General features: G+C 41.4%; 5 protein-coding genes across 7 annotated transcripts in view; 4 read left to right on the forward strand and 1 right to left on the reverse strand.

The window, feature by feature from the left end:
- The first annotated feature begins 196 nt into the window (after nucleotides 1–196).
- LOC147050984 (claudin-10-like) lies at nucleotides 197–4502 on the forward strand. The gene is made up of 5 exons (XM_085921286.1): nucleotides 197–410; nucleotides 2553–2714; nucleotides 3116–3197; nucleotides 3278–3379; nucleotides 3511–4502. Exons 1-5 carry the CDS (start codon nucleotides 197–199, stop codon nucleotides 3659–3661), a joined length of 711 nt encoding a protein of 236 aa, XP_085777412.1. The 3' UTR covers nucleotides 3662–4502.
- Nucleotides 4503–4660: 158 nt separating this feature from the next.
- Nucleotides 4661–6427, forward strand: LOC147050985 (claudin-10-like). The gene is made up of 5 exons (XM_085921285.1): nucleotides 4661–5033; nucleotides 5108–5269; nucleotides 5332–5419; nucleotides 5570–5677; nucleotides 5771–6427. Exons 1-5 carry the CDS (start codon nucleotides 4802–4804, stop codon nucleotides 5964–5966), a joined length of 786 nt encoding a protein of 261 aa, XP_085777411.1. The 5' UTR covers nucleotides 4661–4801; the 3' UTR covers nucleotides 5967–6427.
- A 137-nt stretch (nucleotides 6428–6564) lies between these two features.
- Nucleotides 6565–11165, forward strand: LOC147050986 (claudin-10-like). Its single transcript, XM_085921284.1, has 5 exons — nucleotides 6565–6948; nucleotides 10071–10232; nucleotides 10580–10661; nucleotides 10759–10866; nucleotides 10937–11165. The coding sequence occupies exons 1-5, from the start codon at nucleotides 6717–6719 to the stop codon at nucleotides 11163–11165; spliced, it is 813 nt and encodes a 270-aa protein (XP_085777410.1). The 5' UTR covers nucleotides 6565–6716.
- Nucleotides 11166–11190: 25 nt separating this feature from the next.
- Nucleotides 11191–20842, reverse strand: part of uggt2 (UDP-glucose glycoprotein glucosyltransferase 2) — a 30491-nt gene continuing 20839 nt past the window's right edge. For 2 of the 3 annotated variants that reach the window (XM_085921280.1, XM_085921279.1), the window contains 8 exons: nucleotides 20044–20148; nucleotides 19843–19927; nucleotides 19245–19427; nucleotides 19012–19172; nucleotides 18562–18676; nucleotides 18277–18393; nucleotides 17979–18135; nucleotides 16837–17837 (listed from right to left, as the gene is read on the reverse strand). In XM_085921280.1, coding sequence (XP_085777406.1) covers nucleotides 17815–17837; nucleotides 17979–18135; nucleotides 18277–18393; nucleotides 18562–18676; nucleotides 19012–19172; nucleotides 19245–19427; nucleotides 19843–19927; nucleotides 20044–20148 — 946 coding nt within the window. In that variant the 3' untranslated portion in view covers nucleotides 16837–17814. Of the gene's footprint in view, nucleotides 11815–12973; nucleotides 13143–16836; nucleotides 17838–17978; nucleotides 18136–18276; nucleotides 18394–18561; nucleotides 18677–19011; nucleotides 19173–19244; nucleotides 19428–19842; nucleotides 19928–20043; nucleotides 20149–20842 lie in introns of those variants that run through there. The other variant, XR_015067327.1, reaches the window with a different exon arrangement.
- On the forward strand, nucleotides 11230–16751 carry dnajc3a (DnaJ (Hsp40) homolog, subfamily C, member 3a). Its single transcript, XM_085921281.1, has 12 exons — nucleotides 11230–11978; nucleotides 13023–13133; nucleotides 13222–13346; nucleotides 13436–13510; nucleotides 13745–13897; nucleotides 13985–14166; nucleotides 14271–14390; nucleotides 14991–15096; nucleotides 15177–15300; nucleotides 15865–15997; nucleotides 16059–16207; nucleotides 16317–16751. The coding sequence occupies exons 1-12, from the start codon at nucleotides 11897–11899 to the stop codon at nucleotides 16451–16453; spliced, it is 1497 nt and encodes a 498-aa protein (XP_085777407.1). The 5' UTR covers nucleotides 11230–11896; the 3' UTR covers nucleotides 16454–16751.

Genomic DNA, 20842 nt, shown 5'->3' on the forward strand with positions numbered 1-20842 from the left:
TTTGGTATTGTCAAAAACTAACTAACCAACTCCTGCCTCAGACTCTGATTACTGTTTGACTTTGAGGCATTTGTGTTCATCCTTGACCATGACTGATGTCCTGTAAATCATCTCAGTGAAAACACATGTCCAAAGTGTAATTTACCTGTCCGGGGCAATTGCGTGTATTTCTTCCTTCATTTGTAAAAGCCAGCAAATGTCCGGCTTGCAGATCCTGGCTTTCGTCAGCGGCCTCAGTGGACTTGGGGCCACCATTGGCGCCACGGTGTCCAATGAATGGAAGGTCACCAGCCGGGCGTCCTCGGTCATCACGGCCACATGGGTGCTGCAAGGCCTGTGGAACAACTGCGCCGGGAATGCTCTCGGAGCTCTCCATTGTAGGCCGCACCATACCATCTTGAACCTGGACGGTGAGTGCCTCCCTCATTCTACTGCTGCTTTCAGGCTCTTTGTACAATAATTGAGGTTCTCGATGCACTCATTTCATGGTGGAACATCAGTTTTGTAGTGCATGTAATGCAACTGCATGAAATGTCCCGGGTGTTCGACGGCCACTAGCATCCACTCCGCTGTCACAAAATTTGCTACACTATCCGAGACATTTTGGAGCTTACATGAGAGAAATGATGAAGTTCTACAACACTGCAAACTGCAACCACAATGATAAACATTAAATAGCTCTCAATCAATACTGATCTTTGAAAAGTCCAAATATATAATACTTGTTTATTTATAAAACGATATGTAAGTGCCCTTCGCTATACGTATACCATTCATACTATTTACCACTGTCAATTCCAAGCCAATATTTAAATACAATTATTTTACGCTGCCTGTTTTTTTCCTTTTACTTGTATTTTTCCCATATATTATTATTTAGTTACTGTTACTGTGTACTTTTTCTCTTCTTTTGTCTTTTCTGGATTTAGATTAGTCTCAATCCCACTCAACATATTGCTGATGATTATTTTTCAACCTGTGGTTTACAGAAATCTGAAATTATAGTGAGAAAATACCAACTGAATTTATTATAATTTTGTCCAGTAATGGGAAGAAGTCATTATTTATTTTTAGGACTATTTTTGAAACATAATGGTGTGCTACGCAGTGGATAAACTGTAGATAAATTCATAACACAATTAAAATGTATGTAAAATGTGTTCAAAAATATTATTTTTGCATCATTTTGTACCAGAGCTGAGTGAGATCTCATCAGAATACATTTCGTTCACTAAAATTCAACTGTGATTTTTATCACTCCGATCTTTAGTTGAATGGATGATGATGATGATGATGATGATGATGATGATGATGATGATGATGATGATGATGATGATGATGATGATGATTCTACCTACCCGCTATTGAATGTAAATCTTTATTTGCACAAAAGCTCGTTAAGTGTGAGAGGACATGCTGTCAATGAATTATTGGAGCACTGTTGTGAGAACAGTTGTGTATTTAAACATCAGCAACAGGAAGCTGGTGACACATTCATGCATCCTTGCACCATATGTTTGGGTTTGAGCTTGACAATTCCAGTCCAAATTTTACTGTATAATATACAACGGAAAATATTCAAGTTTTATTATCAACTCTAAAGAAATAATCATATAAGAGGAGCTAGGTGATTAGCATGTTACAAATCTTTATTAAAGCTTGACTACTTTGGCCGTAACGGCTTTAAAAATGATGTAAACAGTCTAATTTGCTGCAGAATATTCTCAGTGGTTACTTATTAGTGAGTCTGAACATCCAAAGCCTCTTCTTTTAATCTTAAACTACATCGTCCATATGCGTGAAACGTTGGCAAGGGCTCGGAGGACCACATGACAAAGCCTCATGTTGAAGTTCAGGTCCAAATTCCCTGTGGTAGAATAGAAAAGTCTATGACATATTAACCAACTTAGCGTTGCACATCCTGGCAACGTTTGCAAGCGCCTGGGAACCATTAATCAATCGTCGGCGCAATCGACGGAGTCGGCGTAGAATCATTCGGAGCAGCATGTATCAGGAGATTCTGGCCTTTGCGCTGGCCACCTCGGGATGGGTCCTCGTGTCATCCACCCTGCCGACAGACTACTGGAAGGTGTCCTCGCTGGACGGGACGGTCATCACCACGGCAACCTACTGGGCCAACCTGTGGAAGACGTGCGTCACCGATTCCACCGGGGTGTCCAACTGCAAAGATTTTCCCTCCATGCTGGCGCTGGATGGTCAGGCACGCTTTTGACCTCTCGGAGTTTTGCGTTTTCTTACTTCCCAATTTCCTCACTTTGAAAACCGAGAACAGAAGATCCAGATTTCCATCAGCGATCGACACCATTTACTGTAAAATGTATCAATGTTTAGCCCCAGTTGACTGATCCTTTGAGCCTATCAAGGAAATTGAGACGGGGCCTGAGGCGCTTTCGACCACGGCTGACTAGTTCCGAGCTAATATTTGCCTCCGAATCAAATCTTGTGACTAATTCCGCTGCATTCTTAATGTGCGTATTTGTCAAAAGGTCGGAAAGTTGTCGATGTGTGGCTGATTGTTTGGGTTTGCGCAGGCTACATCCAAGCCTGCAGAGGGCTGATGATTGCAGCGGTGTGTCTGGGCTTTTTTGGTACTGTCTTTGCCCTGGTGGGAATGAAGTGTACCAAAATTGGAGGAAGTGACAAGAGCAAATCGAGGATCGCCTGCTTCGCCGGTGTCAGCTTTATCCTCAGCGGTAAGGCTCCCCTCGTAACAGTAAGAGGCCATTTTGAAACATGCAAGCCATTTTTATTTATTTTGTTAAAAGTGCTATGTAAATCCAATGCATTATATTATTATTATTATTATAATATATTTTTGTTTTATTTTGTATTATTTATTTTACATATAGATGTGCATCTCTGAGTTTATAACTTTTTATTATAACCTAAACCAAAAATAACATCCTCAATTCCACTTGGGGGGGGGCACATTCGCTGTAACACCAAATTCAACATTTTTTGTGTTTACCCAAAAAAAAATTTCTTCATTAATTTATTTGATAACAAAAGAATTTATGTTTCTTTCTGTAAAAAAATAAAAAAGTGGGAAATGAAATTGTGATTCTGCAGAGTTTGACTTCATTTTTCTTCTCAGGTCTGTGCTCACTCTCAGGTTGTTCCCTCTATGCGCATCGCATAACATCAGAATTTTTCAACCCATTATATGTTGCCCAAAAGTAAGGAATATTTTTTTATAGTGTTGAAATAATTTCGAACGGGTCACCTGCATTAAAAACTACTCTCTAATCCATTTTAGGTATGAACTGGGAGCAGCACTCTTCATTGGCTGGGCAGGTTCTGTCCTCTGTATTCTTGGCGGATGTGTGCTCTGCTTCTCGGTGGCAGACTGTAAGAAAAGGTCAGTATGTACAAGTTACCCGAGGACATTTTATTAGGTACACCTGCAGAATCGAATACAATGTATAATTTCCTGCACTGAGATGGCTTGTGGATGTTAAATCAGCGTTATGTGTGTTTGTGCACCCGCAGTCAAACAAATTATGTCTACAAAGGCGCTGCCTCACAGTCGCATATTTCCTCCTACCAAAGAGGAAGAGGGCCGTCTGTGAGCCAGAGGCCGCCTCCTGAATACAGCAACTCCTCCAGGGCTCCCAACTTCGATAAGAACGTATACGTGTAAATGATGTGAATATTAAGAGACGCCGCGTGGTGGGTAAGATAGTGTGGAAGAAAAGATAACATTGCACCGGAGGAAAGGTTTTTGTTGAGCACTAGGTGAATTTATTACTACAGTCATAATGATAGGTCATTGCGGTCCAATGAAAAATAGGTGTGTCCAAGTTCTTTGCAGTTTTCAAACACTACAGTAAAAAAATATTTAGTGGGGAAAATACAATAAATCAAGTTTTTTTTCCCATAATTATCCCCAAATGTTACATTTTCCCCCCAAAATACTAAAAAGTGTTTTTTTTTAACAAAAATCTCATACGGATAATTCCAACATTTGTGATTGTTCATTTTACTTTTTTTTTTTTATTAGGTGTTTTTTGTACGTTTTTGTAGGCTGTGCAGCAGAGTTAGCATATGTATATATTTTTTTTTATTTCAAACTGAACAAAATTGACTTTTATCTTGACTCAAACAACAAACTAAATAATTTCTTTTTCTCCAGATTAAAAAAGAAAACATATCTACACCCACAGTGCTTGTATATAGAGTAAAATTAGACACTAAGGCAGCCAAAAAAAACAAATTAAGAACATAAAAACACTGAAACAATGCTGAGTCTTATGCTGAATAAATCAAAATGTGTTGCGCTGATGTCTGTTGCTCTACCAGTCAGAGCCACTAGAGGGCACGTTTACACGACAACTAACATTAGCTATGACCTGATCATATTCAACCAATATTTTGAAGCAAATTTATTCACTCTCTAATTTTAAGGGAAATATAATTTCTATTTATTTTACATTTTGCTTTAAACTTAACATGTGACCATTATTGTTTTGTACTATAGCATTTTGATATAACATAAGCACTTTGTGAATAAATGTTGAAAGTTGAGCGTATTGTGGTGTTGTGCATGTTTTCTTCCTCTCTGTGTAATTCTATCAGCATAGCATGTACATGTAGAAGAGAAACGGCATCATGGCACACTCCGGAATATTTACAGTAAATAGCTTTCCCTCAGGTAAGACGCCCTTATCAACACTGATGACACACCGCACAAACACACGCACAGTATGCTCCCATCTTGCACACACTTCACAAATCAGCAACCCAAAAAAGCTCTTCAACTCATCTGTGTGGACTTTTGAAGATGCGTAAACGTTTGATCCAAGTGTTCGGCTTTCTGATTTCCACGCTGGGTTGGCTCTTTGTGCTGTGTAGCATGGCTATGGACTTCTGGAGGATCAGCCAGATCGGCGGCCAGGGCGGCTCGTTCATCATCAAGGTTGCCTGGTACTGGTCCAACTTATGGAAGGACTGCTTCACCGACTCCACGGCCGTCACCAACTGTAGAGACTTCCCTGTGCTCTGGAGTGTCACGCGTAAGACTGTGCTCATTGGGCCTATTAAGCAAATAAGTTTTCAATTTTTTTTTTTTTTTTTTGGTATCCTTAAGCGTACGTCCAGGGGGTGCGAGGCTTGCTGATGTGCGGCCTGACTTTGGGTTTCTTCGCCGCCATCTTGTGCTTCCTGGGCATGGAGTGCACCTACCTCGGCGGAGACGAGCTGAGCAAGGACAAGATGCTTTTCGCCGGTGCAGTCTTTCACTTTGCGGGTGGTGAGTAAAACAAGCGTGTGTTCCTACCAATGTTGTGCCCACACGTGTTGCTCTGTACGCAGGAGTGTCCGATATTGCGGCCTACTGCTTATATATCAACAGAGTTGCCAGGAACACCTTTGCTGTCAACTTAGCACCTGGACTCTTACGGTACCATTTTATATCACCTGCATAATCTTTTGAAATGTCCAATAAAAAACATGTATGAAATGAATTCATCATTCTTTGAGGTACAGTGGAGAAATCCTCCAAAAATCACCAAATAATTGCTTTCCATTATGTCTCTTTCCCAACTGATAGGTACGACTTAGGCCCGCCCATATTTCTCGGATTGGTCGGAAGTTTTTCCATCCTTTTAGGAGCTCTCTTTTATGCAGCCACTGTGTTAAGAGTACTCCTACCTAAAAGGTAGGCCAAAGTGACTTTTTTCACTTGTTTAAAAAAAAAAAGTCTGTAATCAGAATGATCAAATGCCTTGATGAATGTTTGTTCTCTGTACAGTCAAGTGGTCTATACCTACGGTGGGGGCACATATATGGACCCTCGTACACGAGGAAGAAGCATGTACACCGGCTACTACAGATCCAACAGGCTCTATGGAACTTACTACGGCTCGAGGAGATCCAGCGGCTCCAAAATAGCCAAACTCTCTGCGACAATACCAGAGAGATTTTCTGAAAGGGATGCTTTTGTGTGATGTCTGTAAATGGATTTGTTGCGTATGAATTTTTCAGGACACATGGAAAGACAAGAAGTCATATTATGTGGGGAAAAGTGTTCATGTTGGGAGAAAAAAGATCTATAAAGAGATTATGAAATATATATAGATATATAAAAAGTACATATTATATAAAAATGTCTTGATTGAAGTTCATTGTTGCAATTAAGTTGCTGTTATTTTTATTTTTTATTTTTTTTAGTTATGTTATTATTAATTATTTTATGCTGTTGGTGAAATGATCTAACATTGTAAAAAACAATTATTGTTGTTTGCCCTTCACTGGCCGTACATAAAAGTGATTAAAAAAATTATTACTATTTTTAGTTATTTTTAGTTACGTTAGTCATTATTTTATGCTGTTGGTGAAATGATCTAACATTGTAAAAAAAAAAAAAAAAAAAAATTATTCTTGTTTACCCTTCACTGGCCATACATAAGTGATTAAAAAAAAGAATATTTAAAAATTGTCAACAAACTATGTAATTAAACCGATTGTTTTATCTCAATGATTTTTTTTTTATCAGCTAGTTTTCTGACAGGACCGACGAGAAATAAACACCCCAAGCTGGTAAGCCATGCTGACTTCCTACTAACAACAAACACATCACAGTGACCCTCATTAAACACAGGAGAGGCATGACAAGAGGTTAAGCACACACAAACAGCCTCGACATCATCATCATTACGAGAACGCACTCCTACCAACGAGTTCATTTCAAAGCAAAGATGGGTTACAGGACAGTGGTGATGTACATGGAGATCGGCTGCTTTGTGACGTGCGTTTCAGGATGGATCCTGGTGTGCTCCACCATGCCCACAGAAATTTGGACCTGGTCTGAGGTGGGCAGCATTGTCTTGACCACCTCTAACTACTTCTCCAATTTGTGGAAGGATTGTGTGTCCGATTCCACCGGCGTGTCGGACTGCAAGGGCATCCCGTCCTTGCTTGCGCTCAACTGTAAGTATGTCACACTGGCATTCACAATGCAGTACTCTAGTTCCATAAAACCATGGGGTTAGAGTTAGAGATAGGGTTGAGGTTAGAGCTAGGGTTAGGGCTGGAGTTAGGGTTGTGGCTAGGGTTAGGGTTGGGTTTAGGCCTCGAGGTTAGAGCTGGAGTTAGGGTTAGGGGTAGGGTTGGGGCTAGGGTTGGGGCTAGGGTTGGGGCTAGGGTTGGGGCTAGGGTTGGGGCTAGGGTTGGGGCTAGGGTTGGGGCTAGGGTTACTTGTATGGTGGTGTATGGCTGTAAAACCATATACGTGCCTTCCATCCAGCATGTGTGAGACTTCCATAGTGTAGTGGTTAGTCCTCTGGACTGTCACCTGATTGACTTGAGTTCAAATCCCAGTTGGACCATGATAACTATTTTATCACAGAAAGATTTGCAACACAATTGCTTGTGTGCTACCCCAGGAAACAATACACCTCCTTAAAGCTTAGGCCTGAGGTAGGGTTAGTGTTGGGTTTAGGGTTAACGTTTCTTTTTGCATAGTATATGGCTCCATTAAACCATATACGTACCGTCCATGTGAAATATGTGAGCCTTCTGTAGTGTAGTGGTAAGAAATCTAGACTCTCACCCTAGCGATCCGAGTTCAAGTCTGGAAGCAACCTAAAATATTTTATCATGGAATAACTTGCAACACTGTTACTTATGTGCAGCCCAATAAAACAATAAACCTCCTTAAAGTGTCCGAGTGATGTCACAGATCAAAGAGCCAATCAGAAAGTGGGGGTGAGGGCGGGTGTGGCACTTATCACTTCCCCAATGAAGTGGCCTGTTATTAGGAACACCTAAAAATGGCGGTGTACCTAATAGAGTGTCCGTGTGACGTCACTGATCCAACAGCCAATCAGAAAGTGGGGGTGAGGGCGGGTGTGGCACTTTTCACTTTCACTTCAACTTTTTCCCTAATGAAGTGATTAGGTACACCTGTGTCCGTGTGACGTCACAGATCAACCAGCCAATCAGAAAGTGGGGGGTTGTTCGGGCGTGGCACTTTTCACTTTCATTTAAATTTTGACCATGATTTTTCCCTAATGAAGTGGCCTGTGATTAGGTACACCTGAAAATGGCGGTGTACCTAATAGAGTGTCCGAGTGACGTCACAGATTAACCAGCCAATCAGAAAGTGGGGGGTTGTTTGGGTGTGGCACTTTTCGCTTTCATTTAAATTTTGACCATGATTTTTCCCTAATGAAGTGGCCTGTGATTAGGTACACCTGAAAATGGCGGTGTACCTAATAGAGTGTCCGAGTGACGTCACAGATTAACCAGCCAATCAGAAAGTGGGGGGTTGTTTGGGTGTGGCACTTTTCACTTTCATTTAAATTTTGACCATGATTTTTCCCTAATGAAGTGGCCTGTGATTAGGTACACCTGAAAATGGCGGTGTACCTAATAGAGTGTCCGAGTGACGTCACAGATTAACCAGCCAATCAGAAAGTGGGGGGTTGTTTGGGTGTGGCACTTTTCGCTTTCATTTAAATTTTGACCATGATTTTTCCCTAATGAAGTGGCCTGTGATTAGGTACACCTGAAAATGGCGGTGTACCTAATAGAGTGTCCGAGTGACGTCACAGATTAACCAACCAATCAGAAAGTGGGGGGTTGTTTGGGTGTGGCACTTTTCACTTTCATTTAAATTTTGACCATGATTTTTCCCTAATGAAGTGGCCTGTGATTAGGTACACCTGAAAATGGCGGTGTACCTAATAGAGTGTCCGAGTGACGTCACAGATTAACCAGCCAATCAGAAAGTGGGGGGTTGTTTGGGTGTGGCACTTTTCGCTTTCATTTAAATTTTGACCATGATTTTTCCCTAATGAAGTGGCCTGTGATTAGGTACACCTGAAAATGGCGGTGTACCTAATAGAGTGTCCGAGTGACGTCACAGATTAACCAGCCAATCAGAAAGTGGGGGGTTGTTTGGGTGTGGCACTTTTCACTTTCATTTAAATTTTGACCATGATTTTTCCCTAATGAAGTGGCCTGTGATTAGGTACACCTGAAAATGGCGGTGTACCTAATAGAGTGTCCGAGTGACGTCACAGATTAACCAGCCAATCAGAAAGTGGGGGGTTGTTTGGGTGTGGCACTTTTCGCTTTCATTTAAATTTTGACCATGATTTTTCCCTAATGAAGTGGCCTGTGATTAGGTACACCTGAAAATGGCGGTGTACCTAATAGAGTGTCCGAGTGACGTCACAGATTAACCAGCCAATCAGAAAGTGGGGGGTTGTTTGGGTGTGGCACTTTTCACTTTCATTTAAATTTTGACCATGATTTTTCCCTAATGAAGTGGCCTGTGATTAGGTACACCTGAAAATGGCGGTGTACCTAATAGAGTGTCCGAGTGACGTCACAGATTAACCAGCCAATCAGAAAGTGGGGGGTTGTTTGGGTGTGGCACTTTTCACTTTCATTTAAATTTTGACCATGATTTTTCCCTAATGAAGTGGCCTGTGATTAGGTACACCTGAAAATGGCGGTGTACCTAATAGTGTCCGAGTGACGTCACAGATTAACCAGCCAATCAGAAAGTGGGGGTGAGGGCGGGTGTGGCACTTTTCACTTTCATCCCCAAACCTAACCCCTAACCCTAGCCCCAACCCTAACCCCAGCTCCAACCCTAACCGTAGCCCTAACCCTAGCTGTAATCCTAACCCCATCCCTAACCCCTAAACCTGTGTTGAAAATTTTTCCATGATAAAATATTTTCTCAGGCCTATCGGGATTTGAACTCGAGCCATTGGGGTGAGAGACCAGAGTAGTAACCACTATAATATAGAACCTTCGCTTATGTTACAGGGAAGGTATGTACACTTTATCATTCAACGGACTGACTAAAGATTCAATTCTCTTGAAAGAACTGGAATGCACATCACTACTGGGATTTAAACTATTTTATTATGGAAAGATTTGCAACACATTTGCTCATGTAGTGCCCCATAAAACAATACACCTCCCGAGGGTTAGGGCTACTGCTCTCTGGTGGATATGGTGCAGCACTGCACTTCTCTGCCCCTTTTGTAAAATCACCACTAATTCCATTTGTTTGTTGTGTGGAAACTTCGCAGGGGACATTCACATGTGTCGCGCCCTCATCATCACCGCCATCATCATGGCATTCTTCGGCTCAGTCCTGGTTATGGTGGGAATGAAGTGCACTAAGATCGGCGGCTCCGAGTTAGCCAAGGCGAGAGTGACTTTTGCTGGGGGGATGAATTATCTCTTTGCTGGTAAGACTTAAATAGGGACAGCTAAAATTTAAAGACATGCATGCACAGATTCATGGGAGTTGAGTTTTATATTTATTCACTTTTTGCAGCGAAGTTTTAGTACATGCCCACAAACTCAACCAACAACAACAAAGTTTTACATTTCTTGCATTCTTTGGTTTGTAAATGCCTTTAAATGTTGTCTTGTGTAAGTACATATTGAGGTATCTTGTGAATGAAACAGTAAAACATTTCAATACTTTTATGATACATCTCTGGTATTGATTGGATGTGATTGATTTTGCATTTTGATTGTGCCTAATATTGTGGCTGGTTAATGTATATTTTACGATGTGTTTTTGTTTCAGGATTGTGTTCAATGACTGCTTTCTCCTATTACGGCAATAAAATAAGATCAGAATTCCAAGATGATAATTACAAAGAACAAAAGTAAGGACATTTCTTAGGATTAATATTTGGTTTTGGTTTGTGTATTTATAATGTAAACCGTTTATAAATTATTTTTTTTATCTCATCTTCCATTTAGGTTTGAAATTGGTGTTGGCGTGTTCATCGGCTGGGGTGGCTCAACGTTATTGGTGGTTGGAGGTCTTCTTTACAGTATCTTTGCAGGGAGGGAAGGATGCCAATCAAGGTAGCCAATTAATACTAACTGCACCTTCCTCGTGCTAACACCATTAATAATGCATTCATTTTAATTTCAGTTATGATGCAGACCCCGCCTACCTGTTCCCAGATCCCTACATGGTTCCGCCGACAAAGCAGATGGCTCTCTCAAATGTGAGCGGGAGCAGAAAACCACAGAGTCGTCCTGCTAGTAGTGCTACTAGTAGTAGTGCTACTCGTAGTAGTAGAAGTAGTAGTAGTAACGGCGGCAGCCTTTCTGCAGTGACCAGCAGTACCAGAACAACGGCAACAAATGCATACGTCTGAGTTTATTTTTAAGAGGACAACAATTATTTTCAACCAACTAAACCATCAAATTTGACAGAGGTTGAGTGAAAAGAGGAATGGAATGGTGATATATGAAGTGGATTTATTAAGCAAATGTATTGAAACACTTCTGCAACTCATTTTGCTACAACAGTACCATTTTTTCTGGGGTAAACCATCTGAGCCACTATTCTAAAATTGCCTTAAATGGACATTGGATTTATTTTTGGGACTTTAATATGAAATACAATGCACAGCATGTAAAAGATGTAAATTTTGTGTTTAGTCTCAGAAAAAGGGGCCACCTTGAGGCCCAATTTATTAGAGGGGGGGAAAAACAACATCTTTCATATGCAGAACAAATTGTTTTATAAATATATGTGCACAAATGGGGAAAATGAACGTAAATTGCTTCATAAAACTGGAAGGGTGTATCCGTGCACGCCATTGTGTGATGTGGCTCCACTCAGTTGAAGCTTTTGGGATGGGCGTGGTTTTGTCAACCTGGCAGCCAATCAGCGTGTCCCACGACCGGTCCGCGGAGTTGTGTGTGGCTGCCAGTGAAGGAGACGAGGAAGGAGAGGAGAGCTTCCTTACAGCTCATCGCTTCATAGCTGTCAACTCATGGGACTGGTTGGCACGTTAAACCCTAACACATTTGCAATAACGTCACTTTTAAACAATTGTCATCACACCAGGGACACTGAGAAGCATTCGAGTGGGATTTAACCATGGTTTCCGTGGAGCACGTGGCACACAAGCTACTAACTTATTTGCCATATGTTCTTGTTTTGATTGACATGCGATTCGAAGGTAAGTCGTGCAGTAGTCACCTAGAAATAGTTTGCGTTAGGTTTTACGACAGTAGATGGCTACTTTTTGGTAATTTCATACAACTACGGACGAGTGTTAGCTAAAATGATAACTGCTAACGTAGCCTTATATGTCAATACATTAGCAGGCTAGCTAACAGTTTCCCCACCTATTTTATACATTTGTAGCCTGTTGACACTGTGAAATTCGTACTTAGTTGTGTATTAGGGACCTACACTGCCCATTTTTTTTGTTATGTTTGAAGTGACTTGAAATGTGACGTATCTTAATATTTAATTCACAAATAAACAAGTACAGTCTTACTGAAAAGTAAACTTGTTTTCATAATTTTGTCTATTTAGACCAGGAAGAAAGACATGTAGATTTTTGAGCGACCAATAAATTATTACATTGAAAAAGATCTACCTGATCAAAAATGAAAGTATTGAGTATTCTTTCTACGTGCGATCGAAGTTTGTACCTCGCATGAGTGCACGAACCGATGATACAAAATGTTGCTGTATATTTTTGATCGTTCCTCGGCTCTGATGACTTGCATTGAATTTCAAATGTCATCAGTCAAGTTGGATTAGTGTGCGGGTGTAGCATGTTAACTCTCTCCATAATCTTCATGTTGGGAAAAGTCTGACTAATTATAAAAAAGTGACCTGCCCTGGAGTCTAATAAAGTAAAACACCAAAGAGGATGCACATTTCCTTTTCCTTATAACATTCCAAAACTGTCCATTAACCCCCGATTTGAGCTCACTGTCATTAGCAGATAGGGTCAAACCCTCAACCTTCACTCTCGACAAGTTCGATACTAACATAAAATCCATTTCAATATCCTCTAGAAAAGTGTGACAGGCTTAAAAAAAAAAGCATCTGAGATTTTATATATTTTATATTTTATAAGCCTGCTTATCGGAGAGAAGTCAGTGTCATCGTGTTTAGTAGAAATAAAACAGAAGATTTTATTTTAAGACGTTATATTACCTTCATTTGAGCATCTTCAGTTGTGTATGTTTTGGGGTTGTTTTGTCAGGAGTCAAGTGTGGCAGGGAAGGGAGCGTAGACCATCACATGGAGATGGGCAAGAAACTGCTTGCAGCGGGACAACTTGCCGACGCTCTCTCTCACTTCCATGCCGCCGTGGGTAAGTAGCCTAAAAACATCAATATCGTACATCCCATCTCATTGCCTAAGTATTTCCATGTAATGAAACATTGCTGTCGTCTGATCAGATGGAGATTCCAAAAACTACTTGGCCTATTACAGGAGAGCCACGGTCTATCTGGCCATGGGCAAGTCTAAGTCGGCACTGCCGGATTTGAGCAGAGTCATCGAACTCAAACCTGACTTCACATCTGTGAGTGTTGCACTTCCAAACCATTGTACCTCTAAAAATAACCATACATTGTTTGGCATCTAACAAATTGTTATTCTAACCTTCATCAGGCACGTCTCCAGAGGGGAAACCTTCTTCTGAAGCAAGGCATGCTGGACGAAGCAGAGGATGACTTCCGGAAGGTGGTGAGTGGACATAAATTTGGTTTGACCTGAAGGTGTCAGTGTTGCTCTGCTGCTACATTGCCAGTTGAGGCCAACTGGTGTCACACAGAGCCTTCCAACTATTGTAATTGTATGTACTAGAAACATTTTTGTACATAGAAATACTTCTACATTCTATTTTGAAGATTTTCTACAGCCCAAACTCCTAAATGTGTCAATTGAAACATGTCTGACTGCTGCATGTCGATGCTTCAGTTGAAGGTCCACCCTACTGACAATGAGGCGACCGAGGCCCAGAATCAGCTGATAAAATCCGACGAGATCAAGCGTGTGGTTGCTGAAGCGCGGCACAGCTACAACAGTAAAGATTACGCCGGGGCGGCCGCCCTGTTCGACGCCATCATTGAGGCAAGACGCTTCAACTTGTCCGCCATCCCCATAACTGCTTGCTCACGTTTATCCGCAATTTGAGTCAGCTTACGTCCCGCGTTACAGACTTGTGTCTGGGACGTAACGTCTCGCGAGATGCGCGCCGAGTGCTTCATTCAAATGGGCGAAATGGGGAAGGCCATCAGTGACCTGAAGGTCTCGTCCAAGTTGAGGAATGACAACACGCAAGCCTTCTACCAGCTCAGCACCATCTACTACAACATGGGCGACCATGAGATGTCCCTCAAGTAAGAACACAATAGGAACAATGCAAAGAGATGAAACAAGTTTAGGTATTGCTGGATTACAATTTCTGCACTTTTTCCCCTTTCTCCTCTGGTGTGATGCACAGTGAGGTACGCGAGTGCTTAAAGCTGGACCCCGATCACAAGCAGTGCTTCAGTCACTACAAGCAGGTCAAAAAGCTCAACAAACAAATCCTGTCTGCTGAGGAACTCATCAAAGAGCAGAGGTGTGTGTGTGTGTGTGTGTGTGTGTGTGTGTGTGTGTGTGTGTGTGTGTGTGTGTGTGTGTGTGTGTGTGTGTGTGTGTGTGTGTGTGTGTGTGTGTGTGTGTGTGTGTGTGTGTGTGTGTGTGTGTGTGTGTGTGTGTGTGTGTGTGTGTGTGTGTGTTGGCTCATAAATCATGTGAGAATACATTACATGAGTAATTATGTGTTTACACTGGGCATCACCATTATGATCTACATTAGATTGGACAAGTAGGCCCAAGTGTCCGTCAAAAGCACGGCAGGTTTTTATTGTTTGACATTATGCTTAAACTGTTCTTAAAATAGGGAGATAAGAAACTACCTAAAAAAAAAATGTAATCAAAATATATTACACAAAGGTTCAGTTAAATGGACTGTTACAAACAATATGTGACTATTGTATTCTAAAGTTGAATGTGACTTAACGCATACACAAATGATTTTAAAACGATAAAAAAAAAGCTAGTGTAACATGATTTTGTGCTAACCACTAGAGGGAGCCCACATACTACTGGTGGTTTGAGAAACGCTGCATTACATGGATCTTGAATCATTTTATTTCGTTTTGGGTTTAACTTTCAGGTACGAGGAGGCTGTAAGTAAATTCGAGGCGGTGATGAAGACGGAGCCCAACGTGCCTCGTTTCACAATGCTGGCGAATGAGCGCATCTGCCACGCGTTGACACACGTAAAAAAACAACAATCCTCCCTGCTGCTACTTTAGGTTTATTAGAACTCATGTTAAAAGTAGCGTGTTCACTCTCATAGGGCCAGCAGCAGCCCGACAGAGCCATTAAGGTGTGCGGCCAAATCCTCCAGTCAGACCCGCACAACGTCGACACGCTGAAGAACAGAGCCGAAGCCTACATCCAAAATGAACAGTATGAGGAGGGTAAGCAGTGTCATTTTATATCCTTTCTCATCTTTCTCATCTCTAGGTAGGCTTGGAGCTTTAGGCTTGTTTTTTGTTTATCTAGCCAGTGGCTCTAATAAGTGTCCCTGAAGCATCCCAACATCCAATGAGGGCAGATGGTGAATAATCACCTGACAGCCGCCGTTGTCTTTGGCAAACTATCGGTTTCCGTTTGTCTGAACTTGTCACTCGAATACGATCGTCAGACATTACAACCACGTATTGCAAAAAAAAACACCCAATCGTGTCTGTTTAACGGGGTTTAATAGCAGCATCCCTTCAAGCAGACCTCTTTGAGCGTCTTGTCCAATTCTGTCACTCGGCTCAAATGCACAATGAACACGGCAGGAGCGCTCAGACGTGGTTGCGGTGGCTTTTAGTGTCATGGCCCGAAACCACTGAGTTCACCTTTATTAGCACAAGCAGCCTGGAGCAACTGCAACATGTGCTCAAAGTGAGGGCTGATGCTATCATGAAAACATATTGATAGATTATTGCATGAAAATGTTTTTGACTAAATAGTCTTTTCCTCCTGTGTTCCAGCTATTAGGGATTACCAAAGTGCATCCGAACACAGTGAGAATGACCGTCAGATCCAAGAAGGTCTGGACAAAGCTCAGCGCCTCTTGAAGCAGTCTAAGAAGAGAGACTACTACAAAATCTTGGGAGTCAAGAGGTACAAAGTTGCAAACATTCTTCATAAAATGTCATTGAGGTTGTTATGGTACACACAACAGGACGGCCCAGAAGAAAGAGATTATCAAAGCGTACAGAAAACTGGCACAACAGTGGCACCCGGACAACTTCCAAGATCCAGAAGAAAAGAAAGCGGCCGAAAAGAAGTTCATAGACATTGCTCAGGCCAAGGAGGTCTTAACCGATCCGGGTAAGAACGACAATCAACCAGTACACCCTTTCAGCAAACCGGAAAAAAGTCAGACTTGAAAAAGCCACTGCAGTAATGGCCAACTGTGTTTTTGCTCCACATCCTTCAGAAATGCGAACCAAGTTTGACCACGGCGAAGACCCCATGGACCCCGAGAGTCAGCAGGTTCACCGCGGAGGCCATCAATTCAACAACTTTAACCCGTTCGGATCGGGAAACTTCCATTTCAAATTCAACTTCAACTGAGGGCGCCAGAGCTCAAGATTAAAGTTAGTTCTTTTCCAATTCAAAAGGGAGAATGTGAACTTAATTAAAGCAATTTGTCAACACGTGGACTCCTCCAGTTGCATATGACACGTTGCTATGCAAACAAACAAGAGGTTTTTTTTTTAACCACAGTACTGAGAGTAAGGGGTTCATGTTTTCTATTTGATGAGTATCCATTCAGGAAAATAATTTTGTGCCAGCAAACTGCTATTTTTATATGACTGGAAAGTGTCTTGACCTGTAAATAAAGAGCTTATTTATATAAAGTAAATGCACTTCACTTGTGTTTGATCACACAATTCATACTCATTTTGTTCAAATGACGCAGTTATTTTCACAGACACTTGAATGATGTGAACAGGTGACACGGCAAGGCGAAATGTGGACCACTTGCGGTTTTATTTAAGACTCTTTGGCCAAGCTGAAACACGTCATTCATTCCTGAGAGCATAATACTGAGTAACAAAACCTGAAATAATGGCATTCTGATTTTTTTTTGTTTGTTTGCTTCTTGATCCTGAACTGGTCATACAATTCTACCCTTCAAATGAAATGAATATCAGTATTTGGCAGTTTTGTTTTCTGACGAAATGATTATTTTAGCAAGACGACAATATGTAACAAAGATGCAATGTAATAAGTTAAAAACGTAGACACTGAACATGACAAACCAGTAACTCTGTCAAGTCCTATTATGCGAGCTAGTTTTGCACATACAATTGGCCTGCCTAGATATCAATATCTAGTATATCTTTAAGAGTCTTTATGTGCAGGGGCTGTTGCTAGGCGACTGCAAAGGACTTTTTAGTGTTGAATAGCAAACGGGTAAGTAAGAAAATTCATTCGAAATAAAAAAAAAGAAAATTATATATATATAAAAAAAATTAAGTTTAATTTTGTGATTTTTTTTCCCTTTGGAAAACATCGACTACTTCTCATACTTGTTTTGTTTGTTACATGTTTTGTTTCTCGTAACATGCAGAAAATGTCAATCCAAAAATATGCATTCTCTAACATTACTCATAACTTTCCTTCTTGTAGTGGTTTTCTGTTGACATACTTTGTTAGAACTATGATGGTCAATATACCGGACGGTTTGATTGCGGATGAATGGACAAGCATTTAAAAAAAAAAAAAAGTTTTAATTTTATGATAATTAGACAGGATTTCTGTGCAATGTATTCCAACACAATCCTGATTTCCTACCTTTCCTTCACTCTACTTCATGCTTCCAAGTGTGCCAGTAGCAACGTCTCTCTTGGTTATTTGAAAACGTCAGACGTGGATGGAGCAAATTGACATCGCCAGTGTGGGTGCAATCGTCTCTCTTGATCCGTTTGCTAAAGTTCATCACGCTTGTGGCCTGTCAAGGAAGTTATGAAAAGTAATCATTTTGGGGGAAAAAAAAAAAAAAAGAGGCATGCAATTTTGGGAGGTTAGCGATGATACTTCATAAGAAACAATTATTTTATAACCAGCTTTCAAGTGTTAATGCCGTGCGCACCTTCGTTTTGTTGCTGCGTCCGTTTAGACGTCGTGACATTTTTCCGCTGTTGGATTCTCTTGAGCAGTTGCTTGATTTCATTGTCATAGTCGACCCACTCGGGCACGATTCTCGCCGCTGCCGTCAATTTGGGCTCTTTGGTTTTGGGATTATTGCACTGCGACCCCAAAAATAAAAAAAAAATGGACTCAGCTCAGGACAATTCTCACTCAGTGACTCAAATTTCTCTGTACGGCATTGCACGTTAACAGCCGAATGTCCCTAGTTTGTTTTCCCCCGTCATGGTTGCGGCTCTCACCAGGTCGATGGTCTTGGCTGCCACTTTGGAGGCGTCATTACACCATGTCTCACACCACAGCCACTCCTGAGGGAGAGACTTGATGGCCACCTGATGAATCATGTTGTTGGGAAGGTCCTACAACAATAGCAGCTATGAGCTACACAGTCAGTCAAACAAAATGGAAGAACTAATTCTAGATAATAATACTGAGCCAGAGGTATTCACTTAAAACATTTGATAGTTTTGTTTTTTTTATATATATAAAAGTGATTCATTAAAAACAGCACTGTGCATTGTCTTTACCTGGTCCAAGTTTGACAAACTATTTGGGTCCTGGCTCAGAGCTTGGTACTGTCCTCGTAGTCTGTCGCCAGCCGCAACCTTGCGGAACTTCTTCAAATCGACCACATACAGCGCGCTGCGGAGGAAATATGGCGAGAGAGAGGACACGAGGCAGCTGTGAGAAATCTCAGACTAAAAGCCCCATAAAAAAGCACTTAATAAAAGAAAAAAAATGACTCGGAGGAGTTGATTCATAAAAGAAAAATACAATGGACACGCTCAGCAAGTGGTAGACTCGTTTAGAAATGTGAAGCGACAGTATAGCCTAAATATTAAAATTCGGATCGTTTTAAACATCAATGAATCCGTGATTAATCGATAAACGAGAAACCCCCCAAAACACGTTCCATACCTTTGTGTATAAATTGCACAAAGATAAAAATCTAGTATGATTCAGTGGCTCAAGCTTACCTGATGTGGTACTTCCTGTGTCCCAGATGTGACGCCCAGTAGCCGCTTTTCCAAAATCGATAGCCGTCCATCTCTGTACGGCTGTCACAAAAAGGTGTGTAGCCGTAAGGAGCGCCCTCCAGGTCCAGATCTCGCAACTCCTTTAGATCTGCTCGAACAATCTGCGAAGGGACCCAGACAGGAACTAAAGTGGCGTCCTACCATTGTCACCATCTTTCGATTGTCGCGCTGACTTGATCGGCGTCCACGAAAATGATCTTATCCACAGCCAGGGGGAAGAGGACATCCAGGAAGAGGATCTTATAGCCCCAGATGATGCGTTGCTTCTCGGTCTGCTGGTGGAGCCATCGTGGCCACTTGTACTGAACGAGTTCATACTGGAATCCATAAGACTCTGCCATGTGGGAGATGGTCTCCTAACAAGTCATTGTGACAAAAAACAAATTTGTATCCACCAATCACAACTTGCAAACGTCAGTGTGCAATAAAAACCTGTAGGCAGAAGTGATGTGACGTTATTTGAGAATGCGCGAGTTTGTTTACAGATGAAATAAAAGTACATTTGGAGCCGCCGTGTTGTTTTCCAAGGTCAGAAGACATCAAAGGAATGATGATATCAAAAGGAATCTTCGAGAGGAATGTGTTTTTCAAAGTAGGGTTGAGGCAAAGAAACATCCAGTAGAACTACCAGCGAGACTGTCATCTTCGTGTTTTGACCGAATCAAAAGGTAAAGTTGCACACACCTGACAATTTTTCATCACTATTTTTTTCATCATACTGCGGTGTAGTTTAGCGCACCAAGAAAAGCTAAATGCAGGCCAAAGTGCTACCTTGAATGAAGGGGAGAGATAATTCTTGAGAAACCAGAACTTGACAGGCGTTTTGGTATGGCGGAGGACGGACAGCATCATGATCCTAAAATTGAGACGGAAAGGGAAGGGAGAACTCACAGGATCAAGGATGAAAAGAAGATGATTTTTAGAGCCTGGAGCGTAACCGATGAGAGGCTCTGAGAAATAAGGGGCTCATACCGCAGAAAGCGCTCATACAGATGACCGGAGGCCACTGAAAATATGTTTAGAACATCCTCCTTCTTCTTTTCGCCAGCATCCTTCTTGGGGCTTCCTCCTGCGATGCTGTAGACGAGACAACAAATTGTCTTATTTTCCGCATTGATGGATGTCTTTCATAGAGTGAATCAAAAGTACGCCTGGAAATCGCCGGGCTTTTATGAAGCCGGGGACAACGAAAGAAAAACACTATGTATCGCGGTGTGAGACTGTTTGAAGCCAATCTTAAGGGACACATTGGATTAATAACTCTATTACACAATATCAACAAAACATATTTATAAATGTGGAGTCATTTGAGTGTGATTGGCAATCTTTGTGGATGCAGAGCATTGTTAGGCTAAATGTTGTCAAGATGGAAGAAACAAAAAACAACAAAAAAAAAAGAACACTGGACTATTTTTTTTTAGAAACATAAGTGTCACTGCACTCGCACAAGCTCAAAGCACATGCATTCACAAAACGAAAAAAAAATCCAACGCAAAAATGCTGACATCCTTACTACCTGCATTCCATGACCGTTTGGACCAACGAAGCAAGCACATCATAATTCTGTGTACCGGACCAAATCTAGCAGGCTGGTAAAAAGTATCGATGTTGTAGTATCAGAGCATTTTTACCGACACAAGTACAAACATACAATAACCGCACGCCAAATGAAAAGTGACACTCAATTAACTTTTGAGTGAGAACAGACTTGTCGGCTCAACTTGCTTGGCGTCTTGGACTTAGCTTGACTTTAATGTTATTTAAAACACAT

Source organism: Syngnathus leptorhynchus, chromosome 9 (genome assembly GCF_054491065.1).
Source record: "Syngnathus leptorhynchus isolate UIUO chromosome 9, UIUO_Slep, whole genome shotgun sequence".
Lineage (NCBI taxonomy): Eukaryota > Metazoa > Chordata > Actinopteri > Syngnathiformes > Syngnathidae > Syngnathus > Syngnathus leptorhynchus.

Excerpts from the sequence above, each read along its gene's own strand:
- LOC147050984 (XM_085921286.1), top strand. The coding sequence starts at position 197 with ATGTCCGGCTTGCAGATCCTGGCTTTCGTCAGCGGCCTCAGTGGACTT. Across the intron at positions 411-2,552 it reads TACCATCTTGAACCTGGACG|GCTACATCCAAGCCTGCAGA; the intron begins GTGAGTGCCTCC and ends GGGTTTGCGCAG. Across the intron at positions 3,380-3,510 it reads GTGGCAGACTGTAAGAAAAG|TCAAACAAATTATGTCTACA; the intron begins GTCAGTATGTAC and ends GTGCACCCGCAG.
- LOC147050985 (XM_085921285.1), top strand. The coding sequence starts at position 4,802 with ATGCGTAAACGTTTGATCCAAGTGTTCGGCTTTCTGATTTCCACGCTG. Across the intron at positions 5,270-5,331 it reads AGTCTTTCACTTTGCGGGTG|GAGTGTCCGATATTGCGGCC; the intron begins GTGAGTAAAACA and ends CTCTGTACGCAG. Across the intron at positions 5,420-5,569 it reads TTAGCACCTGGACTCTTACG|GTACGACTTAGGCCCGCCCA; the intron begins GTACCATTTTAT and ends CCCAACTGATAG.
- LOC147050986 (XM_085921284.1), top strand. The coding sequence starts at position 6,717 with ATGGGTTACAGGACAGTGGTGATGTACATGGAGATCGGCTGCTTTGTG. Across the intron at positions 10,662-10,758 it reads GATAATTACAAAGAACAAAA|GTTTGAAATTGGTGTTGGCG; the intron begins GTAAGGACATTT and ends TCTTCCATTTAG. Across the intron at positions 10,867-10,936 it reads AGGGAAGGATGCCAATCAAG|TTATGATGCAGACCCCGCCT; the intron begins GTAGCCAATTAA and ends TTTTAATTTCAG.
- dnajc3a (XM_085921281.1), top strand. The coding sequence starts at position 11,897 with ATGGTTTCCGTGGAGCACGTGGCACACAAGCTACTAACTTATTTGCCA. Across the intron at positions 13,134-13,221 it reads TCACTTCCATGCCGCCGTGG|ATGGAGATTCCAAAAACTAC; the intron begins GTAAGTAGCCTA and ends TCGTCTGATCAG. Across the intron at positions 13,898-13,984 it reads TGTTCGACGCCATCATTGAG|ACTTGTGTCTGGGACGTAAC; the intron begins GCAAGACGCTTC and ends CCCGCGTTACAG.